The sequence below is a fragment of the Bombina bombina genome, chromosome 7, assembly GCF_027579735.1.
Source record: "Bombina bombina isolate aBomBom1 chromosome 7, aBomBom1.pri, whole genome shotgun sequence".
In the NCBI taxonomy this organism is placed as follows: Eukaryota; Metazoa; Chordata; class Amphibia; order Anura; family Bombinatoridae; genus Bombina; species Bombina bombina.
The window spans coordinates 348,613,232-348,634,030 of NC_069505.1; the positions used below are offsets into that span (position 1 = coordinate 348,613,232).

General features: G+C 41.0%; 1 protein-coding gene across 1 annotated transcript in view; it reads right to left on the reverse strand.

The window, feature by feature from the left end:
- Positions 1-20,799, reverse strand: part of NISCH (nischarin) — a 670,823-nt gene that overhangs the window by 415,633 nt on the left and 234,391 nt on the right. Inside the window, 1 exon segment of the mRNA XM_053721022.1 lies at positions 18,678-18,791. Within this exon segment, the coding sequence (XP_053576997.1) occupies positions 18,678-18,791 (114 nt within the window).

Consider the following 20,799-nt stretch of genomic DNA (forward strand, 5'->3'; position numbering starts at 1 on the left):
TGTTAGTGACTACCTTAGGTAAGAACCCAGGTTTAGTACGCAGAACTACCTTATCCGAGTGAAAAATCAAATAAGGAGAATCACAATGTAAGGCTGATAACTCAGAGACTCTTCGAGCCGAGGAAATAGCCATTAAAAATAGAACTTTCCAAGATAACAACTTTATAACAATGGAATGAAGGGGTTCAAACGGAACACCCTGTAAAACGTTAAGAACAAGGTTTAAACTCCATGGTGGAGCCACAGCTTTAAACACAGGTTTAATCCTGGCCAAAGCCTGACAAAAAGCCTGAACGTCTGGAACTTCTGACAGACGCTTGTGTAACAGAATGGACAGAGCTGAGATCTGTCCCTTTAAGGAACTAGCGGATAACCCCTTTTCTAAACCTTCTTGTAGAAAAGACAATATCCTAGGAATCCTAACCTTACTCCAAGAGTAACCTTTGGATTCGCACCAATATAGGTATTTACGCCATATTTTATGGTAAATCTTTCTGGTAACAGGCTTCCTAGCCTGTATTAAGGTATCAATAACTGACTCAGAAAAACCACGCTTTGATAAGATCAAGCGTTCAATTTCCAAGCAGTCAGCTTCAGAGAAGTTAGATTTTGATGTTTGAAAGGACCCTGAATCAGAAGGTCCTGTTTCAGAGGTAACGACCAAGGTGGACAGAATGACATGTCCACCAGATCTGCATACCAAGTCCTGTGTGGCCATGCAGGCGCTATTAGAATCACTGATGCTTTCTCCTGTTTGATTCTGGCAATCAATCAAGGAAGCATCGGGAAAGGTGGAAACACATAAGCCATCCTGAAGGTCCATTGTGCTGTCAAGGCATCTATCAGGACCGCTCCCGGATCCCTGGATCTGGACCCGTAGCGCGGAAGCTTGGCGTTCTGTCGAGACGCCATGAGATCTATCTCTGGTTTGCCCCAACGTCGAAGTATTTGGGCAAAGACCTCTGGATGAAGTTCCCACTCCCCCGGATGAAAAGTCTGACGACTTAAGAAATCCGCCTCCCAGTTCTCCACTCCCGGGATGTGGATTGCAGACAGGTGGCAAGAGTGAGACTCTGCCCAGCGAATTATCTTCGATACTTCCATCATTGCTAGGGAGCTTCTTGTCCCTCCCTGATGGTTGATATAAGCTACAGTCGTGATGTTGTCCGACTGGAACCTGATGAACCCCCGAGTTGTTAACTGGGGTCAAGCCAGAAGAGCATTGAGGACTGCTCTCAATTCCAGAATGTTTATTGGAAGAAGACTCTCCTACAGATTCCATAGTCCCTGAGCCTTCAGAGAATTCCAGACAGCGCCCCAACCTAGTAGGCTGGCGTCTGTTGTTACAATTGACCAGTCTGGCCTGCTGAATGGCATTCCCCTGGCCAGATGTGGCCGATAAAGCCACCATAGAAGAGAATTTCTGGTCTCTTGATTCAGATTTAGAGTGGGGGACAAATCTGAGTAATCCCCATTCCACTGACTTAGCATGCACAGTTGCAGTGGTCTGAGATGTAGGCGTGCAAAAGGAACTATGTCCATTGCTGCTACCATTAGTCCGATTACCTCCATGCATTGAGCTACTGACGGGTGTTGAATAGAATGAAGGACACGGCATGCACTTTGAAGTTTTGTTAACCTGTCCTCTGTCAGGTAAATCTTCATTTCTACAGAATCTATCAGAGTCCCCAGGAAGGGAACTCTTGTGAGTGGAAAGAGAGAACTTTTCTTTTCGTTCACTTTCCATCCATGCGACCTTAGAAATGCCAGTACTATCTCTGTATGAGATTTGGCAGTTTGAAGGCTTGAAGCTTGTATCAGTATGTCGTCTAAGTACGGAGCTACTGAAATTCCTCGCGGTCTTAGTACCGCCAGAAGAGTGCCCAGAACCTTTGTGAAGATTCTTGGAGCCGTAGCCAGTCCGAATGGAAGAGCTACAAACTGGTAATGCCTGTCTAAAAAGGCAAACCTTAGATACCGGTAATGGCTTTTGTGAATCGGTATGTGAAGGTAAGCATCCTTTAAATCCACTGTGGTCATGTACTGACCCTCTTGGATCATGGGCAAAAATGTTCGAATAGTTTCCATCTTGAACGATGGAACTCTTAGGAATTTGTTTAGGATCTTTAAATCCAAGATTGGCCTGAAGGTTCCCTCTTTTTTGGGAACTACAAACAGATTTGAGTAAAACCCTTGTCCTTGTTCCAACCGCGGAACTGGATGGATCACTCCCATTAATAAAAGATCTTGTACGCAGCGTAGAAACGCTTCCTTCTTTGTTAGGTTTGTTGACAACCTTGACAGATGAAATCTCCCTCTTGGGGGAGAGGATTTGAAGTCCAGAAGGTATCCCTGAGATATGATCTCTAACGCCCAGGGATCCTGAACATCTCTTGCCCAAGCCTGGGCGAAGAGGGAAAGTCTGCCCCCCACTAGATCCGGTCCCGGATCGGGGGCCCTCAATTCATGCTGTCTTAGGGGCAGCAGCAGGTTTTCTGGCCTGTTTGCCCCTGTTCCAGGACTGGTTAGGTTTCCAGCCTTGTCTGTAGCGAGCAACAGCTCCTTCCTGTTTTGGTGCAGAGGAAGTTGATGCTGCTCCTGCTTTGAAATTACGAAAGGAACGAAAAACATAATTTATGTAAGAACTTACCTGATAAATTCATTTCTTTCATATTAACAAGAGTCCATGAGCTAGTGACATATGGGATATACATTCCTACCAGGAGGGGCAAAGTTTCCCAAACCTTAAAATGCCTATAAATACACCCCTCACCACACCCACAAATCAGTTTAACGAATAGCCAAGAAGTGGGGTGATAAGAAAAAAAGTGCGAAGCATATAAAATAAGGAATTGGAATAATTGTGCTTTATACAAAAAAATCATAACCACCACAAAAAAGGGTGGGCCTCATGGACTCTTGTTAATATGAAAGAAATGAATTTATCAGGTAAGTTCTTACATAAATTATGTTTTCTTTCATGTAATTAACAAGAGTCCATGAGCTAGTGACGTATGGGATAATGACTACCCAAGATGTGGATCTTTCCACACAAGAGTCACTAGAGAGGGAGGGATAAAATAAAGACAGCCAATTCCTGCTGAAAATAATCCACACCCAAAATAAAGTTTAACAAAAAACATAAGCAGAAGATTCAAACTGAAACCGCTGCCTGAAGAACTTTTCTACCAAAAACTGCTTCAGAAGAAGAAAATACATCAAAATGGTAGAATTTAGTAAAAGTATGAAAAGAGGACCAAGTTGCTGCTTTGCAGATCTGGTCAACCGAAGCTTCATTCCTAAACGCCCAGGAAGTAGATACTGACCTAGTAGAATGAGCTGTAATTCTTTGAGGCGGAATTTTACCCGACTCAACATAGGCAAGATGAATTAAAGATTTCAACCAAGATGCCAAAGAAATGGCAGAAGCTTTCTGGCCTTTCCTAGAACCGGAAAAGATAACAAATAGACTAGAAGTCTTACGGAAAGATTTCGTAGCTTCAACATAATATTTCAAAGCTCTAACAACATCCAAAGAATGCAATGATTTCTCCTTAGAATTCTTAGGATTAGGACATAATGAAGGAACCACAATTTCTCTACTAATGTTGTTGGAATTCACAACTTTAGGTAAAAATTCAAAAGAAGTTCGCAACACCGCCTTATCCTGATGAAAAATCAGAAAAGGAGACTCACACGAAAGAGCAGATAATTCAGAAACTCTTCTAGCAGAAGAGATGGCCAAAAGGAACAAAACTTTCCAAGAAAGTAATTTAATGTCCAATGAATGCATAGGTTCAAACGGAGGAGCTTGAAGAGCTCCCAGAACCAAATTCAAACTCCAAGGAGGAGAAATTGACTTAATGACAGGTTTTATACGAACCAAAGCTTGTACAAAACAATGAATATCAGGAAGAATAGCAATCTTTCTGTGAAAAAGAACAGAAAGAGCGGAGATTTGTCCTTTCAAAGAACTTGCGGACAAACCCTTATCTAAACCATCCTGAAGAAACTGTAAAATTCTCGGTATTCTAAAAGAATGCCAAGAAAAATTATGAGAAAGACACCAAGAAATATAAGTCTTCCAGACTCTATAATATATCTCTCGAGATACAGATTTACGAGCCTGTAACATAGTATTAATCACGGAGTCAGAGAAACCTCTATGACCAAGAATCAAGCGTTCAATCTCCATACCTTTAAATTTAAGGATTTCAGATCCGGATGGAAAAAAGGACCTTGTGACAGAAGGTCTGGTCTTAACGGAAGAGTCCATGGCTGGCAAGATGCCATCCGGACAAGATCCGCATACCAAAACCTGTGAGGCCATGCCGGAGCTATTAGCAGAACAAACGAGCATTCCCTCAGAATCTTGGAGATTACTCTTGGAAGAAGAACTAGAGGCGGAAAGATATAGGCAGGATGATACTTCCAAGGAAGTGATAATGCATCCACTGCCTCCGCCTGAGGATCCCGGGATCTGGACAGATACCTGGGAAGTTTCTTGTTTAGATGAGAGGCCATCAGATCTATCTCTGGAAGCCCCCACAATTGAACAATCTGAAGAAATACCTCTGGGTGAAGAGACCATTCGCCCGGATGCAACGTTTGGCGACTGAGATAATCCGCTTCCCAATTGTCTACACCTGGGATATGAACCGCAGAGATTAGACAGGAGCTGGATTCCGCCCAAACCAAAATTCGAGATACTTCTTTCATAGCCAGAGGACTGTGAGTCCCTCCTTGATGATTGATGTATGCCACAGTTGTGACATTGTCTGTCTGAAAACAAATGAACGATTCTCTCTTCAGAAGAGGCCAAAACTGAAGAGCTCTGAAAACTGCACGGAGTTCCAAGATATTGATCGGTAATCTCACCTCCTGAGATTCCCAAACTCCTTGTGCCGTCAGAGATCCCCACACAGCTCCCCAACCTGTGAGACTTGCATCTGTTGAAATTACAGTCCAGGTCGGAAGAACAAAAGAAGCCCCCTGAATTAAACGATGGTGATCTGTCCACCACGTTAGAGAGTGCCGAACAATCGGTTTTAAAGATATTAATTGATATATCTTCGTGTAATCCCTGCACCATTGGTTCAGCATACAGAGCTGAAGAGGTTGCATGTGAAAACGAGCAAAGGGGATCGCGTCCGATGCAGCAGTCATAAGACCTAGAATTTCCATGCATAAGGCTACCGAAGGGAATGATTGAGACTGAAGGTTTCGACAGGCTGTAATCAATTTTAGACGTCTCTTGTCTGTTAAAGACAAAGTCATGGACACTGAATCTATCTGGAAACCCAGAAAGGTTACCCTTGTTTGAGGAATCAAAGAACTTTTTGGTAAATTGATCCTCCAACCATGATCTTGAAGAAACAACACAAGTCGATTCGTATGAGACTCTGCTAAATGTAAAGACGGAGCAAGTACCAAGATATCGTCCAAATAAGGAAATACCACAATACCCTGTTCTCTGATTACAGACAGAAGGGCACCGAGAATCTTTGTGAAAATTCTTGGAGCTGTAGCAAGGCCAAACGGTAGAGCCACAAATTGGTAATGCTTGTCTAGAAAAGAGAATCTCAGGAACTGATAATGATCTGGATGAATTGGAATATGCAGATATGCATCCTGTAAATCTATTGTGGACATATAATTCCCTTGCTGAACAAAAGGCAATATAGTCCTTACAGTTACCATCTTGAACGTTGGTATCCTTACATAACGATTCAATAATTTTAGATCCAGAACTGGTCTGAAGGAATTCTCCTTCTTTGGTACAATGAAGAGATTTGAATAAAACCCCATCCCCTGTTCCGGAACTGGAACTGGCATAATTACTCCAGCCAACTCTAGATCTGAAACACAATTCAGAAATGCTTGAGCTTTCACTGGATTTACTGGGACATGGGAAAGAAAAAATCTCTTTGCAGGAGGTCTCATCTTGAAACCAATTCTGTACCCTTCTGAAACAATGTTCTGAATCCAAAGATTGTGAACAGAATTGATCCAAATTTCTTTGAAAAAACGTAACCTGCCCCCTACCAGCTGAACTGGAATGAGGGCCGTACCTTCATGTGAACTTAGAAGCAGGCTTTGCCTTTCTAGCAGGCTTGGATTTATTCCAGACTGGAGATGGTTTCCAAACTGAAACTGCTCCTGAGGACGAAGGATCAGGCTTTTGTTCTTTGTTGAAACGAAAGGAACGAAAACGATTGTTAGCCCTGTTTTTACCTTTAGACTTTTTATCCTGTGGTAAAAAAGTTACTTTCCCACCAGTAACAGTTGAAATAATAGAATCCAACTGAGAACCAAATAATTTGTTTCCCTGGAAAGAAATGGAAAGTAGAGTTGATTTAGAAGCCATATCAGCATTCCAAGTCTTAAGCCATAAAGCTCTTCTGGCTAAGATAGCCAGAGACATAAATCTAACATCAACTCTAATAATATCAAAAATGGCATCACAGATGAAATTATTAGCATGCTGGAGAAGAATAATAATATCATGAGAATCACGATTTGTTACTTGTTGCGCTAGAGTTTCCAACCAAAAAGTTGAAGCTGCAGCAACATCAGCCAATGATATAGCAGGTCTAAGAAGATTACCTGAACATAGATAAGCTTTTCTTAGAAAAGATTCAATTTTTCTATCTAAAGGATCTTTAAACGAGGTACCATCTGACGTAGGAATGGTAGTACGTTTAGCAAGGGTAGAAATAGCCCCATCAACTTTAGGGATTTTGTCCCAAAATTCTAACCTGTCAGGCGGAACAGGATATAATTGCTTAAAACGTTTAGAAGGAGTAAATGAATTACCCAATTTATCCCATTCCTTAGCAATTACTGCAGAAATAGCATTAGGAACAGGAAAGACTTCTGGAATAACCGCAGGAGCTTTAAAAACCTTATCCAAACGTATAGAATTAGTATCAAGAGGACTAGAATCCTCTATTTCTAAAGCAATTAGTACTTCTTTAAGTAAAGAGCGAATAAATTCCATCTTAAATAAATATGAAGATTTATCAGCATCAATCTCTGAGACAGAATCCTCTGAACCAGAAGAGTCCAAAGAATCAGAATGATGGTGTTCATTTAAAAATTCATCTGTAGAGAGAGAAGATTTAAAAGACTTTTTACGTTTACTAGAAGGAGAAATAACAGACAAAGCCTTCTTTATGGATTCAGAAACAAAATCTCTTATGTTATCAGGAACATTCTGCACCTTAGATGTTGAGGGAACTGCAACAGGCAATGGTACATCACTAAAGGAAATATTATCTGCTTTAACAAGTTTGTCATGACAATTATTACAAACAACAGCTGGAGGAATAGCTACCAAAAGTTTACAGCAGATACACTTAGCTTTGGTAGATCCAGCAGGCAGTGGTTTTCCTGTAGTATCTTCTGGCTCAGATGCAACGTGAGACATCTTGCAATATGTAAGAGAAAAAACAACATATAAAGCAAAATAGATCAAATTCCTTATAAGACAGTTTCAGGAATGGGAAAAAAATGCCAAACATCAAGCTTCTAGCAACCAGAAGCAAATGAAAAATGAGACTGAAATAATGTGGAGACAAAAGCGACGCCCATATTTTTTGGCGCCAAATAAGACGCCCACATTATTTGGCGCCTAAATGCTTTTGGCGCCAAAAATGACGCCACATCCGGAACGCCGACATTTTTGGCGCAAAATAAAGTCAAAAATGACGCAACTTCCGGCGACACGTATGACGCCGGAAACGGAAAAGAATTTTTGCGCCAAAAAAGTCCGCGCCAAGAATGACACAATAAAATGAAGCATTTTCAGCCCCCGCGAGCCTAACAGCCCACAGGGAAAAAAGTCAAATTTTGAGGTAAGAAAAAATATGATAATTTAAAGCATAATCCCAAATATGAAACTGACTGTCTGGAAATAAGGAAAGTTGAACATTCTGAGTCAAGGCAAATAAATGTTTGAATACATATATTTAGAACTTTATAAATAAAGTGCCCAACCATAGCTTAGAGTGTCACAGAAAATAAGACTTACTTACCCCAGGACACTCATCTACATGTTTGTAGAAAGCCAAACCAGTACTGAAACGAGAATCAGTAGAGGAAATGGTAAATATAAGAGTATATCGTCGATCTGAAAAGGGAGGTAAGAGATGAATCTCTACGACCGATAACAGAGAACCTTATGAAATAGACCCCGTAGAAGGAGATCACTGCATTCAATAGGCAATACTCTCCTCACATCCCTCTGACATTCACTGCACGCTGAGAGGAAAACCGGGCTCCAACTTGCTGCGGAGCGCATATCAACGTAGAATCTAGCACAAACTTACTTCACCACCTCCCTTGGAGGCAAAGTTTGTAAAACTGATTTGTGGGTGTGGTGAGGGGTGTATTTATAGGCATTTTAAGGTTTGGGAAACTTTGCCCCTCCTGGTAGGAATGTATATCCCATACGTCACTAGCTCATGGACTCTTGTTAATTACATGAAAGAAATTGGACTGTCTAGCCTTGGCTTTGGCCTTGTCCTGAGGCAGGGCATGACCTTTACCTCCTGTAATGTCAGCAATAATCTCTTTCAAGCCGGGCCCGAATAAGGTCTGCCCTTTGAAAGGAATATTAAGCAATTTAGATTTAGACGTAACATCAGCTGACCAGGATTTCAGCCACAGAGCTCTGCGTGCCTGAATGGCGAATCCTGAATTTTTAGCCGCAAGTTTAGTTAAATGTACTACGGCATCTGAAATAAATGAATTAGCCAACTTAAGGAATTTAAGTTTGTGTGTGATGTCATCTAGTGTGGATGATTGAAGTGTCTCTTCCAGAGACTCAAACCAAAATGCTGCTGCAGCCGTGACAGGCGCAATACATGCAAGAGGTTGCAATATAAACCCTTGTTGAACAAACATTTTCTTAAGGTAACCCTCTAATTTTTTATCCATTGGATCTGAAAAAGCACAGCTATCCTCCACTGGGATAGTGGTACGCTTAGCTAAAGTAGAAACTGCTCCCTCCACCTTAGGGACCATTTGCCATAAGTCCCGTGTGGCGGCGTCTATTGGAAACATCTTTCTGAATATAGGAGGGGGTGAGAAAGGCACACCGGGTCTATCCCACTCCTTAGTAACAATGTCAGTAAGTCTCTTAGGTATAGGAAAAACGTCAGTACTCGTCGGTACCGCAAAATATTTATCCAACCTACACATTTTCTCTGGGATTGCAACTGTGTTACAATCATTCAGAGCCGCTAATACCTCCCCTAGTAACACACGGAGGTTCTCAAGCTTAAATTTAAAATTTGAAATGTCTGAGTCCAGTTTATTTGGATCAGAACCGTCACCCACAGAATGAAGCTCTCCGTCTTCACGTTCTGCAAACTGTGACGCAGTATCAGACATGGCCCTTGCATTATCAGCGCACTCTGTTCTCACCCCAGAGTGATCACGTTTACCTCTTAGTTCTGTTAGTTTAGCCAAAACTTCAGTCATAACAGTAGCCATATCTTGTAATGTGATTTGTAATGGCCGCCCAGATGTACTCGGCGCTACAATATCACGCACCTCCTGAGCGGGAGATGCAGGTACTGACACGTGAGGCGAGTTAGTCGGCATAACTCTCCCCTCGTTGTTTGGTGAAATATGTTCAATTTGTACAGATTGACTGTTTTTTAAAGTAGCATCAATACATTTAGTACATAAATTTCTATTGGGCTCCACTTTGGCATTAACACATATAGCACAGAGATATTCCTCTGAATCAGACATGTTTAACACACTAGCAAATAAACAGCAACTTGAAAATACTTTTCAAAGTAATTTACAAATAATATGAAAACGAACTGTGCCTTTAAGAAGCACAGAAAAAAATTATAACAGTTAAAATAATTAAGTTATAGCATCAATCTTTGTCAGAATATACAGTTTTAGCAAAGGATTGTTCCCCTCAGCAATTAAACAACACAACTTTAGCAAAGGTTTAATCCCATTAGCAAAGATAACAATTTCTGAAAGCAGGAAACAAATTACAGAATAAACGTTTTTATCTCAGTCAAACTATAATTCTCACAGCTCTGCTGAGAGAAATATTTGATGCATAGTAAAAGCGCCCCTCCCCCACACACACAGCAGTGAGGGAGAACAGAAACTGACAGAAAAAACAGATTTAAGCAACTGCCAAGTGGAAAAATAGTGCCCAAACATTTATTCACTCAGTACCTCAGTAAATGAAAACGATTTTACATTCCAGCAAAAACATTAAACATAATCTCTAGTTATTAAACAGCTTTATGTCTTTCTTACAGTGTAATTCTAGTGAATTACCATTCCCCAGAATACTGAAGTGTAAAGTATACATACATGACATTATATCGGTATGGCAGGATTTTCTCATCAATTCCATTGTCAGAAAATAAAAACTGCTACATACCTCTATGCAGATTCATCTGCCCGCTGTCCCCTGATCTGAAGTTTACCTCACTCCTCAGATGGCCGAGAACAGCAATATGATCTTAACTACTCCGGCTAAAATCATAGCAAAAACTCTGGTAGATTCTTCCTCAAACTCTGCCAGAGAGGTAATAACACACTCCGGTGTTATTTTAAAATAACAAACTTTTGATTGAAGATATAAAACTAAGTATAATCACCATAGTCCTCTCACACGACCTATCTAGTTGCTGGGTGCAAGAGAATGACTGGAGGTGACGTAGAGGGGAGGAGCTATATAGCAACTCTGCTGGGTGAATCCTCTTGCACTTCCTGTAGGGGAGCAGATAATATCCCACAAGTAATGATGACCCGTGGACTGATCACACTTAACAGAAGAAATTAAATGTATTCATGCACAGTTCAATTTTGATATACGTCTTTGCAACACAAACAGATGCAGTTTGTTTAGGGTTCAGCTACTTAGCAAACAAACATTTTCCATAAACAAAAATATTTTGCAACACATACAAAAGAAAACTTAAAAAAAACGAATATTCTATACAATGTCTCTGAATTGTTGTGCAATTACAACTAATTCCTTTAACTGCTTTGCTGTATTATTATATTTTTCTTATGTAGAATTTGTGACTTACATGCAAGTCATTAACAGAAAATGACTTGCATGTAAGTCACAAATTCTACATAAGAAAAATATAATAATATATATTAAAGAAACACGGAAATATGATATTAAAGGAAAACGGAAATATGATATTCAAATTTTCATTATTTAAACAGCATACAGAAAAAAATAAATTTATGTTTACCTGATAAATTTCTTTCGGATATAGAGAACCCGCAACGTCATTCAATTACTAGTGGGAATATCACTACTGGCCACCAGGAGGAGGCAAAGAGCACCACAGCAAAGAAGTTAAGTGTCACTCCCTTACCCATAATCCCCAGTCATTCGACCGAAGGGAAATGGAAAAGGAACACCACAAATGTGCAGAGGTGCCTGAGGTTTAGTAAAAAAGAACTGTCTTAATAAAGGGTGGGGTCGTGGACTCTCCATATCCGGAAATAAATTTATTAGGTAAGCATACATTTTGTTTTCTTTCCTAAGATATGGAGAGTCCACAACGTCTTTCAATTATAGTGGGAACCAATACCCAAGTTAGAGGTCACAGAATGAACAGGGAGGGAGAACAAGACAGGCCGACCTAAACAGAAGGCACCACCGCTTGAAGAACCTTTCTCCCAAAAGAGGCCTCAGCCGAGGCAAAAGCATCAAATTTGGAAAAAGTATGCAGAGAGGACCAAGTTGCAGCCTTGCAAATCTTCCACAGAAGATTTATTTTTGAAAGCCCAAGAAGAGGAGACAGCCCTAGTGGATTGAGCTGTAATTATCTCAGGAGGCTGCTGTCCAGCAGTCTCATAAGCAAAACAAATCATACTTCTCAACCAGAGGGAAAAAAAAGTAGAAGTAGCCTTCTGACCCTTACGCTTTCCTGAGAAACAAACAAACAGGGCAGAAGACTGGCTTAAATCCTTAGTCGCCTGTAGGTAGAATTTTACAGCACGCACAACATCCAAGTTGTGCAACAGACGTTCTTTATGAGGAGGATTGGGACAGAGAGAAGGAACAACAATTTCCTGATTAATATTTCTATCAAAAACCACTTTAGGAAGAAACCGCAATTTAGTACGAAGAACCGCCTTATCGGCATGAAAGATAAGGTAAAGCGAATCACACTGCAAAGCCGAGAGTTCCGAAACTCTCCGAGCAGAAGAGATAGCAATAAGAAACAAAACCTTCCAAGATAGCAACTTAATATATATGGAATGCATTGGCTCAAACGGAGCCTGCTGCAAAACTTTAAGAACAAGATTAAGGCTCCAAGGAGGAGCAACAGGTTTAAACACAGGCCCAATTCTGATCAGGGCCTGACAAAAAGATTGAACATCTCGCACATCTGCCTTTCAGAGAACTGACTGACAAGACTTTCCTGGAGAAAAGACAAAATTCTAGGAATCCTGACCCTACTCTAAGAGTAGCCCTTAGATTCACACAAATAAAGGTATTTACGCCATACCTTATGGTAAATTTTTTGAGTAACAGGCTTGTGAGCCTGGATCATGTCCTCAATGACCAACTCAGAAAATCCACGCTTAAACAGAACTAAGCATTCAATCTTCAAGCAGTCAGCTTCAGAGAAACAAGATTTGAATGGAGGAATGGACCCTGAGTTAGAAGGTCCTTCCTCAGAGGCAACCTCCAAGGCGGCCGAGATGACATCTTCACTAGGTCTGCATACCAGATCCTGCAAGGCCATGCAGGAGCTATTAGAATTACTGATGCTCTCTTTTGTTTGATACAAGCAATAACTTGTGGAAGGAGCGCAAACGGAGGAAACAGGTATGCTAGACCGAAATCCCAAGGAACCGCCAAAACATCGATCAGAGAGGTCTGAGGATCTCTTGACCTTGAACCGTACTTTGGAAGCTTGGCGTTCTGACGAGACGCCATCAGATCCAACTCAGGCACCCCCCCCATGTGAGGGTTAACCTGGAGAACACCTACGGATGGAGAGCCCACTCCCCGGGATGAAATGTCTGTCTGCTCAGGAAATCTGCCTCCCAGTTGTCCACTCCAGGAATGTGGATGGCAGATAGACAATTGTGAGCTTTTGCCCACTGAATAATCCATGCCACCTCCTTCATGGCTAAGGAACTCCGAGTTCCTCCCTGGTGGTTGATGTAAGCCACTGAGGTGATGTTGTCCGACTGAAACCTGATAAACCTAGCTAAAGACAATTGAGTCCAAGCCATCAGAGCCTTGAAAATCGTTCTCAACTCCAAGATGTTTATGGGGAGAGCAGACTCCTCCCGAGTCCATAGTCCCTGCACCTTTAATGAGTCCCAGACTGCTCCCCAGCCTAGCAGGCTGGTGTCCATGGTCACAATCAACCAGGAAGGTCTCCGGAAGCATGTGCCCTGAGAAAGCCAACACGGGAGAGAGTCTCTTGTCAACTGGTTTAGATTTATCCTCAGACAGATGCAATTGGTCTCCGTTCCGTTGTCTGAGCATGCATAATTGCAGAGCTCTCAAATGAAATCGAGTAAAGGGAATGATGTCCATGGAAGTGACCATCAGTCCAATTACCTGCATACATTGAGCCACTGATGGCCGAACAGTAGACTGAAGAGAGAGGCAAGAGGAGAGAATTTTGGATTTTCTGACCTCCTTCATAAAAATTTTCATAGATAGGAAATCTATTATGGTTCCTAAGAAAACCACCCTTGTAGCTGGAACAATGGAACTCTTTTCCAGATTCACTTTCTAACCGTGGGAACGTAGCAAAGACAACAAGATCTCTGTATGAGAGTTTGCTTGTTGAAAAGATGGTACCTGAATCAATATGTCGTCCAGGTATAGCGCCACTGTAATTCCCCGAGACCTGATCACTGCCAAGAGAGCCCCCAGAACCTTTGAGAAATTCTGGGAGCTGTGGCATGTCCAAACGGAAGAGCCACAAACTGAAAGTGTTTGTCTAGAAATGCGAATCTCAGGAATTTGTGATGATCCCTGTGGGTGGGAACTTGAAGATACGCATCCTTCAGGTCTATGGTCGTCATGAACTGACCCTCTTGGACCAAAGGAAGAATGGAACGAATGGTTTCCATTTTAAAGGACGGTACCCGTGAGGAACTTGTTGTGGCACTTTAAGTCTAAAATGGGTAGAAAAGTTCCCTCTTTTTTGGGAACCACAAACAGATTTGAATAGACTCCTAGACCCTGTTCCCTTACTGGAACTGAAACAATCACTCCCAGGGAGGAAAGTTCCTGAAACTGGTCTGCAGATAATCTTGAGAGGTGGAATCTGCCTCCGGGAGGGAAAATTATGAATTCTATTTTGTAACCCTGAGATACTATGTCCACCGTCCAAGGACCTGAGACATTTTGTCTCCATGCTTGACCAAACAGGGAAAGTCTGCACAACACTTGATCCGATCCTTGACTTATACTCAGCTGAGGGTTTCTTTGATTGCTTCCCCTTATTCCAAAAATGATCGACTCAGACTGCTCCTGCTTGGAAGAGGGAGACAAAGACTTTTGACCTTTGAAGTTATGAAAGGAACGAAAATTACTTTGACGTCCTTTGAGTCTGTTCTTCTTGTCTTGTGGTAGAAAAGTCCCTTTTTCACCCGTAATATCAGAAATTATTTCTGCCAGACCAGGTCCGAACAAGGTCTTACCCTTGTAAGGAAGTGCCAGAAGCTTAGACTTAGATGTAACATCCGCTGACCAAGATTGTAGCCACAATGCCCTACAGGATAGGACAGAGAAGCCAGACATCTTGGCTCCCAGTCTAATAACTTGCATGTTAGCATCAGAAATAAAGGAATTGACTAGTTTGGGAGCCTTAATCCTATCTTGTATCTCCTCCAACGGAGTCTCTACTAAAATTGATTCAGACAAGGCGTCGCACCAATAAGATGCCGCGCTACTGTGGCAATACAAACTGTAGGTTGCTATTGAAGACCTTGATGAACATACATCTTCTTCAAATAAGCTTCCAGTTTTTTTGTCCATGGGAGCAGCTATCCTCTATAGGGATCGTAGTTATCTTAGCCAGAGTAGAAATAGCCCCTTCTACTTTAGGCACCGTGTGCCCAGAATCTTTAGTGGAGTCAGCAACAGGGAACATCTTTTTAAATACAGGAGATGGGGAGAAAGGAATCCCTGGCTTCTCCCATTCCTGTGAAATAATCTCTGTCACACGGTCTGGGACAGGAAAAACTTTTACAGAGGAAGGAACATCATAGTATCTTAAGTTTACTAGATTTCTTAGGGTTTGACAACGACAGAAGTATCGGAGTCGTCCAAAGTAGCAAATTCCTCCTTTAACAGTACACGAAGGTGTTCAAGCTTAAATCTGAAGTTTACTTCTTCAGTATCAGATAAAAGAATAATACTGTCCGAATCTGAGATTTCACCCTCAGAGGCTACCAACGTATCCTCCTCATCAGACTTATGAGGGAGGGCAACCTGCGTAGCAGTAGGTGGAACAGAAACCTTACTATCTGAATGTCTAATTTTCCATATGCATTTTCCCAGCATAGGAAAAGTAGATAATTCCGCAGATACCGCAGAAGATACCTGTGCAGCAAAATCTGCAGGCAAAAAAACTCCTCCAGGAGGCTGAGAGGAACTGCAGGGCACTGTATTTGACGCCATAGAGGCTTGGGACATTTTAGAGAAAAGCTGTGGCATTGCCTGAACAGCATGATCCTGAGAGACATTGGGCTCAGAGGGCAACAGTTTATCTTTAAATTGAAGTGTTCAAGCTAAGCATGCAGCACAGAATTGCATAGGCAAAACAATTTGTACCTCAAGCCATAACAAGCATTTGTCAAAATGGTCCATGTCCATGATACTAAATAAAAAATTCAAATTGTAGAAATTTTTTAAATACACTGTCACTTTAAGAATTTTTAATACTACAGCCGCTTAACGTTATGCAAAAATTATTTAAAATAATAAATCAATCAGGCCCCCTACACCTTAGACAGGCTGAGGTGCCTTACAGTAACAATTATACACAATTTGGCTGCCAGACGTCTCTAAAACGATCATATAGTAGATTGACACTGAAGAGACTGAAATTCAATGACACCACTCCGCTCCGTGATTATTCGACAGCAGAGAGAAGTCACATTACCGGCAGAGAGAGGAAATTATGCAGCAATAAAAGGCGCGCGTTTCCCTCTGCCTACAACACCGGAGCTTGATTTACACAAACGCTTAAGCGGTCTGTCAGTTAGCCTGTGCTAGCTAAGCAAGCAAAGAAAACCAACTGCAAAATTTTAAGTTTCTACATAAATCCCTGTATAAAACATATGCCACACACATACTAATAAAGTATTTCAACAAAATTAGCCCAAGGAGGGAAAACGTCCCAATAAAGGCAAGATTAACCCGTAGTCTCAACATACACAATGTGCTTTCCCACTGCCAAATAAAATCCTGTATAAAGGATTTTAAAAATGTCCCCATCTACTGAATATGACATATTCTTCTGAAGTGCAAGTGCAGTCTAGCTGTCCGGCAGGAAGACAGCTGACAAGGCGTGTAAGGACACATACTCCGTACAGAGACTTGTAGAAAAAGAAATAACACAGTAACCATCTCCGGCTTTCTGTACCATGGGCAGCAATGTGTTAGGAAACAAAGCAAGGACTACCTCACAACTTCCTAACTGCTTAAAAGCAACCACTACTGTACTGAAGAGATTGATGTGGATTCAGCTAAACCCAAATCCTTGCTTGCAGGGAAAAGTACCCGAAAAAGGAATTCATTTTTTTAGACATCAAACTTCACCTCCTCCATTGATAGAGGCAAAGAGAATGACTGGGGATTGTAGGTAAGGGAGTGACACTTAACAGCTTTGCTGTGGTGCGCTTTGCCTCCTCATGGAGGCCAGTAGTGATATTCTCACTAATAATTGAATGACATTGTAGACTCTCCATATCTTAGGAAAGAAATCCAGTTTACTTCCACTGTCAAATGTACCTCTTTGACTTGGTGTTAATTGTTGAAATTTAGCTGCTTTCAATGAGAGCATACTATGGTATTCTCAGATGCGTGCATATGTCTTGAGCACTATATGTATTACATTGTTGCTAATACATCTGTTATATATTGCTCAAGACACATATACACTCCCAAGCCTTCATCATTTTACTGCAGTCTTACAGTAGATTAATATATCAATAGACTCTGATTGTTATCACATGTTCTATGTTCTCATGGTATCATTTGCTAAAAAGCAAGAACGTAAGCTCAGAAGCTTACGTCTGGAGCACTTTATGGCAGCAGTTTTGCAGTAATGTTATCCATTTGCAAGAGCACTAGATGGTAGCACTATTTCCTGTAGGTATCTCTTCAACACAGAATATCATGGAAACTAAGCAAATTTGAAAATAGAAGTAAATTAGAAACTTTTTTTATTTTTTTACTATATGCTCTATCTGAATCACAAAAAAAACATTTTTGGGTTTCTTATCCCTTTAGGAACAGAAATGTGGCAGTGTTATGCTCTTTCAGTTGTAATGACTGGAAAATCCACAATTTCCAGACTTAAATTACTGCAAAAGGGGGCAAAATAAATAATGAAATTATATTGCAAAGTTGTTTACTATGCATAATTAAGCATTTTATATTACAATATCAAACCTTTCAAGTTTAACAAAGGAGACCAAGATAAAGGGGGGAAAAAAGCAATTTTGAAAGCAAAATATTTTATTTTAAATTGAATTCCCTATATGAAAGATAAAATGTTATGTTTTACTTCCATTTCCCTTTAACTAAAAACATTTAAAGGGACATGAAACACGAAATTGTTTGTTCATAATTCAGAGTACACAATTAAAAAAAATATCCAATTGACTTTTATTATCACATTTTCTTGCATACTTTGTTGAAGATCACACCAAGTTAGGTAGTGTGCAGGTTTCTAGAGCAAAACAGGGCAGCAGTGTAGCAATAATGTTTTTAACAATTTTATACATTGTGCAAAAACTGCTGTCCTCTAGAGCTCAAAAGTGTTTAAATTGATAAATGAACAGTAAACACCTTGAGATTTTTATATAAAATGTTTAGTTGTGTAATGAAACAATTATGCAATATATTCACATTATTTATTTTTTCCCCTTTTCATGTAATTTCGCTCTGAAAACTGAGCAATTTTTAATACTCAGAACTTGAAATGCACCAGCTGACTAAATATCTGTCCCTAATTGGCTATAACTAATAACAACTGCAAATAAATGCTTTTAATACTAATTTTATGACAGTGACTAGCGTGGTTGTCTGATAGCTAAAGTCGAGATTGGCTCCTCAAAATAAGGCAAATGGTGGTTGGAGTTTGGCTATTGAAAAATAACTACATTAAAAAGGATAACGTTAAGGTTTCACTGATATGTTATTCTGAAGGAACACATCAGCAGTGGGTTGTAATTACACGTTGTGTACTGTCCCTTTAATATCACTGATGCAAAAATACTGCTAAATAGTGCTCATGACACATTCATGCTTCCCTACCTATGAATGATCTTCAACAATGAAGTTCATGAGAACAAAAGAAAATGTCATAATAGAAGTACATTTGAAATATCTGAATCAGCAAAGAAAAATGTTGTGTTTCTTGTCCCTTTAAATAACATAAAGAGCCAGTTGCACTATATACCTTTTTATCAGAGTTATTCATTTTGCTCTTTGCCTCTTTAGCTTTCTGAATTGCCTTCAACACTTCAACTGTGTCCAATTCTTTTTCTGTTGTATTTGTGCTATCCAGACAGATCTTAAACAAAAAAATAAACACACTTTTAGATAAAAATCATAACTTTGTGTGGAAACAAAATGTAAATCAAACCTTTAATGTAATTCTAGTTAAAAGTACACAAGAACGCTCTCATGATAGGAGTCAGTTTATCATCTCCATCCAATAATACGTCAATTCAAGAGTAAGCAGATTAGGAAAATACAAATAACCATCTTGCACTGGCTCAATTTGCACCACATTCACACTAGGGTGTATGTATGTATGTATATATGTATATATGTGCAAGTGTGTGTATGTATGTACGTAGTGTCAGGGTTTTTTCCCTGCTTTGTTTGCCATGTGCTGCTGGCAGCCATTTTACTCACCTCTCTTGCTGAGTCTGGTGCAAAGTGTTTGATGCTGCTCATTTCCTGCACGCCCTCATATGGCCAGACTGGTGTACATCATCCGTGTGAGACAGTTTGCAGTCTCAGAATTGTGATGTTATCCCTTATTATTTAAAGGGCCTCTGTTCAGTATGCTTTGCCCTTGCGTTGTCTCAGACCTGCTTGTGAGTTCCAGTTCCTGTGTATTCCTGATCCCTGGCTTGTTCCTGACTCTGCTGTTCTCCTTGTTCCTGATTCCGGCTCGTCTCACTACTCGCTTTGGCTCCTGACTCGGCTCGGCTGACTACCAGCTCTGGCTTTGACTCCTGGCTTGTTGTTTGACTTGTGGACATTTTATTATTTTTTGTTATTAATAAAGGTGTGATTATTTTTGCACTTCTCGTCTCAGTCTAATTCCTGGCACCCTGACATTACGCAGGGGCCATGAATCCTGATGGTGCTAATAATCCACCTTTATCTACCATCATTTCCAGGACGGATGAACAGGATCACCGCTTGGATGAATTTGCACTAGCCCTGCAAACCCTGCTGACTAGCACTGCACATTTGGACCAGTGTACCGCAAGTTGTGGCTGCTCCTGTTTCCGCTGCTGCACCTAGTCCTACCAGGAGCATGTCCGGTTCTGCACCTCTACCTCAGCAATATGGAGGCGATCCTATTCAATGCAGAGGGTTTTTGAACCAGGTGGGCATTTACTTTGAGATGTTACCTCAGGAGTTTCCCTCTGACAGAGCTAAGGTGGGATTTATCATCTTGTTAGTCTCTGACACAGCTCTTGCCTGGGCTTATCCCTTGTGGGAGACTAATAAACCTGTGATTTCAAATTACCCTGAATTTGCGGCCTCCTTTCGAAAGATATTTGATGTTCCGGCTCGCTCCTCCTCTCCTGCTTTACAACTCATGTCCATTCAGCAAGGTACAAGATCTGTTGCTCAGTATGCCATTGAATTCCGTACGCTTGCCGCAGAGGTAGGTTGGAACAATGAAGCCCTTGTTGTCGCCTTCTTTCATGGGCTCTCTGATGCGATTAAAGACGAAGTTGCTACCAGAGATTTACCAGAGGATCTCGAGGCATTGGTGTCTTTTTTGATCCTAATTGACATCAGACTCAGAGAGAGGCCCTCTTTCAAGGAGCGCTTGGGGAAGCCTCCTGTTCCAGGTGAAAAAACAGAATTTATGTTTACCTGATAAATTACTTTCTCCAACGGTGTGTCCGGTCCACGGCGTCATCCTTACTTGTGGGATATTCTCTTCCCCAACAGGAAATGGCAAAGAGCCCAGCAAAGCTGGTCACATGATCCCTCCTAGGCTCCGCCTTCCCCAGTCATTCGACCGACGTAAAGGAGGAATATTTGCATAGGAGAAATCATATGATACCGTGGTGACTGTAGTTAAAGAAAATAAATTATCAGACCTGATTAAAAAACCAGGGCGGGCCGTGGACCGGACACACCGTTGGAGAAAGTAATTTATCAGGTAAACATAAATTCTGTTTTCTCCAACATAGGTGTGTCCGGTCCACGGCGTCATCCTTACTTGTGGGAACCAATACCAAAGCTTTAGGACACGGATGAAGGGAGGGAGCAAATCAGGTCACCTAAATGGAAGGCACCACGGCTTGCAAAACCTTTCTCCCAAA